The following is an 8,285-nucleotide window of genomic DNA, read 5'->3' on the forward strand; positions in this document are numbered from 1 at the left end:
CCCGCTGTAAAGCAACTCAGCAGCTTTCTCACCAAATGCAAACCCGCTGGCACGCCGCAGAAATGCAGCGTTAAAAAAAAAAAAAAAAAAAAAAAAAAAAGGACGCGAGTTGTCATGGCGATGGTCTCATTTGTTTACGGTAATTACACTAATGTCTCAAAATGAACGCGTTAACGATTTTTTTTTTCCCCCACGTTGAAACGCCGCGCGTAGGCCCTTTAAAGACAGAAATACCCCGTTGTCCCAGTTTAGACACTTACTTTGATTGTCTGTTCCGTGTTTCAGTAGCACCACCTCTAACCATTAATTAAAGAAATCCGCTTCCACCTGCCCTGGGTGCAAGGATTTGATTTCTGACAAAATGTCTGCTCAGGGATTATGTGGGATTTGATATGAGCAGTGACACAGAAGTTCTAAAGCTTCACAAAGATGTTTTGACAATCCCTCCCATGATAAGCTATACTGTAGATGTCTACCTATTATTTGTCCTATTCATTCTCTGTTGGTGAAAACATGAAGCACAGTCTGTACTCTGTCTTTAATATCGTCTCTCTCTCTCTCTCTCTCTCTGTCTCTCTCTCTCTCTCTCTTTTGTTCTTCCACAGTAGCTCCTGGGTTCCTCGTACTTCTCAAAAAGCCTCGCTCAAATCCCCAGACAATTCGAGAAAAAAAGGGAATAACATCTGTTTATCTGCATATTTCTATGTTCAAAAAACAAGAGGAAAAAACACAGAGATCGGCAGAGGACAAAAAACATCTCCGAGGATGCGGAATTAGAAAGAACAAATTGCCACTGGAGGACCAAAGGGAAAATAAACCTTTTCTCGCGGATCCACCGGCGTGGAGTCAACTCACGTGTACCTTCGGATTAAAGAGCAGGGTCATGTCCCAGTTGCCATGCGCATCGCCACGCTGACCTGCCTTCCCGGCCCTTCCCCCTTCCTCTTTCTGTTGGCCCAGCTGCTACTGCGGCTCCTCCTACCTGGGCCGGAGCTGGTGGGAGCCGCCTCCTCCTGCCCGTCCCACTGCACCTGCTCCAACCAGGCCAGCCGAGTCATCTGCACCAGGCAAAATCTGGAGAGGGTGCCCGAGAGCATATCAGTCAACACGCGATACCTCAACCTGCAGGAGAACTCAATACAGGTAAATGTTTTCCTCGACGAGGCCTTTTCCCTTTGCAAGGAAAGTCGAATCAAATCAAGTCAAGCCTGATTTGTGTCCTGCATTTCAGAAATGAGAAAAAAACAAACAAACAAAAAAAAAACATAAAGGGCACGTTTTGTAAAAGGCAATATTGTAAACCCAAAATAAAAAATATAAAATGCCAAAAGCTATACATAGAGACATATTACTTAGTGAAAACATATGAACACATAGACAGTACCTTTTAGAGAATATCTATGTAAAGGGAGGATAAATGTTGCTTTTTTTCTTTTAGAATAGAGTCTATCAATCTTTTAAGGCCTACTTAAAGTTGCATCATCGCATCAATCTGATATAAAAATAAAATAAAATGAGAAAAAAGCAGAAAACATTATTGTTTTGTATAGTGGTTGTTGTTTCCCACATGGTGATCGGTGACTGGAGGTCATGCTTTACAAACACTGTTTTTTTTTTTTTTTTTTTTTTTTTTTTTTATTACTATGTATTATAAACCATCACACTGCATAAATCATATAGAAAAAAATATTAGCAGTGGATGTGTCATTTTCAGCACATCCGTCTGCACACTTCTCAATACATCATGAATTACTAATGCCACATATTGACACAACATAATGTGGCTGCTGATGCTTTTTTATGGATTGCGATTGAAGTTAATGATATTAGTTATTGACATGGCTAGGTTTACTGATGTGTTGATGTGTACATGTGCATGCACCATTCAGAGTGCACACACACACACACACACACAGGCAGCATACGTTCTGTTACAGCCAGCTGTGGGTTAACCTGTTGATAAGTTATTGTTTTTTTCCTTAACCTTTGGTTTTTAGTAAAAGACAGAGAAGAGAGGGGCGATAATTGGCGAGAAAGCAGTTAAACCTCTGCTGAATTGGGGGGATTTCAGATTAATTGAAAGCAAGGTATATTTCCACGACACCATGCTGCCTTTTGTATGCATTACCAATTTATCTGGAGTCCCAAGGCAGCATTTGTGGCTTTACAGCTGCAAGGGAAGATCATTTAACCACAGACCATCGATACAAAGCACATGAATCTCTGCATTTATAGACAGAGTGGGTTGATTTTACTCTTTGCTACAACATTTTAAGTAATTGCGCCTCTCCTCATGTTGCTGACTGAGCTATTGCTTTTGTGATTTTAAATTAATCTTCACAATATTTTATCCCCCCCTAAAGAAAAGCAACAAATTGTCTAAACATTGTTATACTTGTGCAGTGTATCCATCTATCATGTTGGCCTGTTTGGTGCATTAGGACATTAAAACACAGACATCCCCTGCTCCCTGGTGAAAGCATCTTATTAAACCTCATGTGATGTTAACAGAGCATAAATGGGACATCAATCCACATGATTTTGTCTGTGAGGGTTTAAGAGATGCTGCTCCCATGAAAAAAAAGGGAAAAAAGGAAAAAAAAAAAAAAAAAGAAATAATAACACTATTCATTCCGCTTCGCTCTTAGCCTACGAATTCCGATTCGGTTTGTTGTATCCTGCAGCCCCAGTTGAAATGATTAAAAATCTAAAAATGTTTTAACACCTGAAGGCATCCTAGATTCTCTGGCTTATTTTTTCCTTCACTGAGTACCCTGAGAGTAAAGCCTTGACAGCTCCCACCCCCTCTTAACATCCCCACCCCTCCCTCTCTCCCCCTCTTTGCCTATCGCCCCCTCCTGCTCCTGCTCTACATACAGAAGAGGCGATGGCCTGACTCCAGGAGTCTCTGCGTGTCTCACAGAGGACTTTGGCCACACATGTCTCAAACAGTCAGAGATTTAAGGGGCTTTTAGTCGCTCTCGCGAGCTGTGTGTCTTTGACTTCTCGCCAAATGAGCTCCATTTGGATAACACTGGTGCTAGTTTGTGCAGTCCAGGGCCTGTAGCATGCATGATTTCTAGAAACATGTCTTCTCACAGAAAAAAAAAAAAAAAAACGTCTCTTTTGGTTGTTCACTTATGAAACGGGGAAAACGTTTTACTGCTTGGTTATTTAGACATTTGAAATTGCATTAATTTTGTGCCTGAGTTTTATTTTAGACTTGGAATTATGAACTGTGACAAAAGAGGCAATTGTAAATTCAATACTTTAATCTTCAAAATGTTTAAATTATGTTCAAATAAATTATTATTACTGTAGGATTTTATATGAGATCATTTCTTAGGTGGGCCGAAAAGTAGGCACTCCTTTTCACTTATTATAAAACATTTCATTATAGAAGTTATTAACATTCATTCTTATAACACACACAGCATGATCACCTGTTGTGTGATCACTTTATATGACAGTAATTTTATCTTTCTCTACCCTCCAGGTCATCAAGTCAGACACTTTCAAGCACTTAAGGCACCTCGAGATCCTGCAGCTCTCCAAGAACCAGATCCGTCAGATTGAAGTCGGAGCGTTCAATGGCCTCCCCAACCTCAACACGCTGGAGCTCTTCGACAACCGCCTCACACTGGTGCCATCACATGCCTTCGAGTACCTCAGCAAGCTGCGCGAGCTGTGGCTGCGCAACAACCCCATCGAGACATTGCCTGGCTACGCCTTTCACCGCGTGCCCTCGCTGCGTCGCCTGGACCTGGGTGAGCTCAAGAAGCTGGATTTCATCTCTGACGCAGCCTTTGTGGGCCTCATCAACCTACGGTACTTGAACCTGGGCATGTGCGGGCTGAAGGACATTCCCAAACTGACAGCCCTCGTGCGGCTGGAGGAGCTGGAACTGTCCGGGAACCGGCTGGAGATCATCCGACCCGGCTCCTTCCAGGGCCTGGTGTCGCTCCGTAAACTGTGGCTCATGCACTCGCAGGTTTCTGTGATTGAGCGCAACGCCTTCGATGACCTGAAAAACCTGGAGGAGCTCAACCTGTCCCACAACTCCCTGCACTACTTGCCCCACGACCTGTTCACGCCCCTTCACCAGCTCGAGAGAGTTCACCTCAACCACAACCCCTGGGTGTGCAACTGTGATGTGCTGTGGCTCAGCTGGTGGTTGAAAGAGACGGTGCCGAGCAACACCACCTGCTGCGCCCGCTGCCACGCTCCCCCCGGCTTGAAGGGCAGGTACATCGGAGAGCTTGACCAGAGCCACTTCACCTGCTATGCCCCTGTCATCGTGGAGCCGCCTACCGACCTCAATGTCACCGAGGGCATGGCTGCTGAGCTCAAGTGTCGCACGGGCACCTCCATGACATCTGTCAACTGGATCACCCCTAACGGCACCCTGATGACCCACGGCTCGTACCGCGTGCGCATATCGGTCCTGCATGACGGCACACTCAACTTCACAAATGTCACCCTGCGAGACACGGGCCAGTACACCTGCATGGTCACCAACTCCGCCGGCAATACCACCGCCACCGCCGTCCTCAATGTCACGGCCGCTGATGTCAGTGTCAACTACACCTACTTTACCACAGTCACCGTGGAAACAGAGTCCACGGGAGAGGAAGACTCTGCACTGATTGCCATCAACGAGACCTTCATCCGTGTTCACCCTGGCCCCACTCCCTCTGGCCACCTGTGGCCAGAAGGCGCTCCCACCACGGCCTCCTCTTTGTCAGCTGGCTGGTCGTCCTCCTCGCCGCGGGCCACCCGGCCCACCTTCACTGTGCCCATCACTGAGCCAGGCTTCTCGGGCCTGGACGACGTGATGAAGACCACCAAGATCATCATCGGCTGCTTCGTAGCCATTACTTTCATGGCAGCTGTGATGCTGGTGGTGTTCTATAAGCTGAGGAAGCAGCACCAGCTGCATAAACACCACGGGCCTGCCCGTGCTATCGAAATCATCAACGTGGAAGACGAGCTGGGGGCCGGGGCCAGCGGTCGCGGCGGTGGCATCTCAGGAGGCTCCACGGTGACACAGAGCGGAAGCAGCGGGATAGGAGGGGGCCAGAGCCTCAGGCTGCACCACCCAGAGATAGTCAACCTGCCCAACCTGGCCCGGTCAGAGCACCTCAACCACTACCAGTACAAACCCCATCACTTCAACAACAACATGATGGGCCTGGGCATGGGCATGGGCACTGGCGTGGGCCTAAACAACAACAACAACCCCTCGCCCTGCTCTCAGTCCATGAGCACGCCCATCTCCTGCTCCCAGGGCCCAACAACCACTAGTGGGGGAACGCCCACAGGTGGCTCCCTGCCCTCCCCGGTGCCCCTGCCCCAGCTGGGCCTCCACAGTTCTCTGAAGGGCCTTATTGGGAAAGGCCAGAACGAGCCACTGCTCTTTAAGAGTGGCTCCAAGGAAAACGTGCAAGAGACTCAAATCTGAGAGAGAGTGAGAGGGGAAGCAAGAGGTAAGGAGGGGGAGCTGGAGAAGACAGTGAGATAGAGAGAGCATATGAGAGAGCATGAGACTGACTGTAGCCTACTGTCCTCGTGGACGGATCCCAGGAAATATGGAGTTTGACAGAGTCACTGCTTTGTATTGTCAGTTTGTCGACGGAGAGGAGCAGATAGGAAGACGAAAGTAGACAGAGCATTACATCTGCTCAACACTAGTCCTGCCTATACACTTCAACTAAGTCATACGCAAACATACACACAAATGATATAGGCCACAGACATCAGAATTCATCGAGAATTACCCATCAAAAGCGCTATGATCTGTGCCAAAGTACAAACCTAAGCCAACTGTTTTCATCAGCGTCCACAATCAGAGTGGCAAGTTATGAATAATGCACATGTGCAATGAACTTCACGAGGTGTATACAGATCACTTCACATTACAGCAGACACATTCAGAGCACCCATGTATATATTTGGAAAGAGAGAGAATATTGGACATTGAACACTGTTGAAGTTGTCAGATTAGTGTTTGGCAGAGCCGCCGAATAACAAACACAGGTTTGGGTGAGCGGGATGGTCCCAAAGTAGCGCAAGGCTTCCAGGAAGCCCTAAAACAGAGCGGAGACACACACATTAGAGCAGCACAGCCCTCCCGTCCAGGAAACAGGTATCAGACTAGCACTTTGCAGGGAGAGAGAGGACAAACCGCAGTTGTGTTTTTACAGAGTGGCATCACTCTCACTTTCTCACATTCTCCCCTTTCACACATGACTGGCTACTGTCTTCTTTGAAGGAGGAGCGAGAGCGAGCGGGTTATCACGGGAGGAGAGAAATGCCATTGCGAAAAGGACAACGAGCGATATAAAGAGACCGAAAGTACATATTATATATAAATATATTTTCATTCAAAGAAATAAATTATAAAGAATCTTTATCAAGCTTCTGCTGAGAAACAACAGCGTCTGAAGAATATAAAGACGCGGCTGTTGTCGTGGCCCTCCGTTACGACTTTTCTCCGCTCGGAGCGAGGGAGCTGAAACAGAAACCTGGCAAAGTGTTTCGAGTGAATTTATTTTGGTCGCGACTTTTTTTGTAGCCACACAAAGTGTTCCCTCTCCTGTCGCATTTACATAAACAGGGTCATTGGAGAAGGGTGATCTTTATGCTCTACTGCGAAAAATATTAAATATGACTGCGGCTCTTCACCATTTGATATACAACATGGCTATAGTACTAATAATAATGATCGTAATGGTAATAATGATAACAGGTGTTAGCTTCATTTGTCTCATAAAGATCGTATATGATGATGAAAACGGCAAACAATATTACACTGTATATACTCCTAAAAAGCTGCTAGTTCAGCATGCTCTCTAAAGGCGAGGCTCTAGATTTGCTCAACATTCGGTTTCAACATGATGTAATAAATACCGCAATGACGATACGTATTATTATCGCGTCATGTTATCATTATTATCATTAGTATGACGATTATTATTACTGCTACGAGTGTATTCAAATAGCTGAGAAGTACATCTTTTTCTTTTTTTTTTTTTTTTTTCATTTGTATATGAAAGTGAAGTTGTTTTATGACTGATCCTGTTGGATTCTTCAGCAAAAACGGATGACGGCGCTGGGACGGACTCAGCGTGCCACTAATTGAACTCCACATGCATCAGCAGGAAGTACCTGGCCCTCAAAATGGCCTCCGCAGTCCGGCCCTCAGTGACTCGCCTGCTCTGATGTCTCAAGCAGTCAGGACCTCTCATGTTATCATGCATTAAAAACAGAGACACGGACCTTTGGACGGAGACTGCTCCTTTGCAGAGGATTATTTCACAACTGTATCTCAGTGTTATCGTGTGTGAGTGGATTTCATGGCAGCAGGGAGCTAAGTGGACGTCAGGCATTGCCAAGCATTTAAAAGGTAAGCGAAGCTCATTCAGTGAACAGACGGAAAGACTTAGGTGACATACAGTACAGTATATAGCGGTGGGTGAAATTTTTTCTAAAGAAAAAGGACAATTAAACGAAAAAAAAAAATATAGAACCTTATAGATCTCTTTTAAAAACAAAACTATTATGATAAGTGTTTTTCATTTTGGGTTTTTATCTAGTTTGATTATTTTCCGTTTTTTTAAATCAAGTGTTATCTTTATTGTAATATTGTTATTGTTATTATAATTAGCTAATTACACTGGTTATAATTATGAGAGATGTTCTGTTAGCAGAGGTCACTTTGAAAATTAAAAAACCTGGCACATAAAATGGCAATTGAAGTCTGTGAAACTTGGTGGCTATTTTGTTTTTTGTTATACTCGACTTTAATTGAAAATATCACTGTTTGTATCCCTTTGGCTCTGCTTGAGATGAGACATGGCGAATGTGAAAACGGTCCAACAGCACCGGGTCCTTTTTTTTTTTTTTTTAATTTTTTAATTTATTTTTTTTCTGCACAGGGGGACAGGAAAGGCCCTGCCCTGGTTTACAAGCTTACTCACACACTCGCTCTGTGCTTTTCTGAATGTCATCGCTATCACAGCGCTCAGAGTGCCACTGCGCTATGTCAACACCTCGTTGCCATGACTACACACTCTCACACTATAATGCACCAAACGGCGTCACCGTCGTTGCCTCGTGCGCGGCGCCCGATGGCCCCCCTGTCAATCACGCTCCTATAGACGCCGCGTCCGCACGAGCCGGCCAGCGCTCCTCACCGACGGTAGCAAATCACCTCTCATTGTCCCCATGTCCTCACATAATACACCCCCCTCCCCCCTCCTCCTCCTCCTCCCCTTCCTGCTCCC

The 8,285-nt window shown here is 45.6% G+C and overlaps 1 protein-coding gene across 1 annotated transcript; it reads left to right on the top strand.

Annotated features, from left to right (window-relative positions):
- Positions 1-897: 897 nt before the first annotated feature.
- lrrc4ba (leucine rich repeat containing 4Ba) lies at positions 898-5,550 on the top strand. The gene is made up of 2 exons (XM_030058439.1): positions 898-1,143; positions 3,497-5,550. The coding sequence occupies exons 1-2, from the start codon at positions 898-900 to the stop codon at positions 5,459-5,461; spliced, it is 2,211 nt and encodes a 736-aa protein (XP_029914299.1). The 3' UTR covers positions 5,462-5,550.
- Positions 5,551-8,285: the final 2,735 nt, after the last annotated feature.

Source organism: Myripristis murdjan, chromosome 8 (genome assembly GCF_902150065.1).
Source record: "Myripristis murdjan chromosome 8, fMyrMur1.1, whole genome shotgun sequence".
NCBI lineage: Eukaryota > Metazoa > Chordata > Actinopteri > Holocentriformes > Holocentridae > Myripristis > Myripristis murdjan.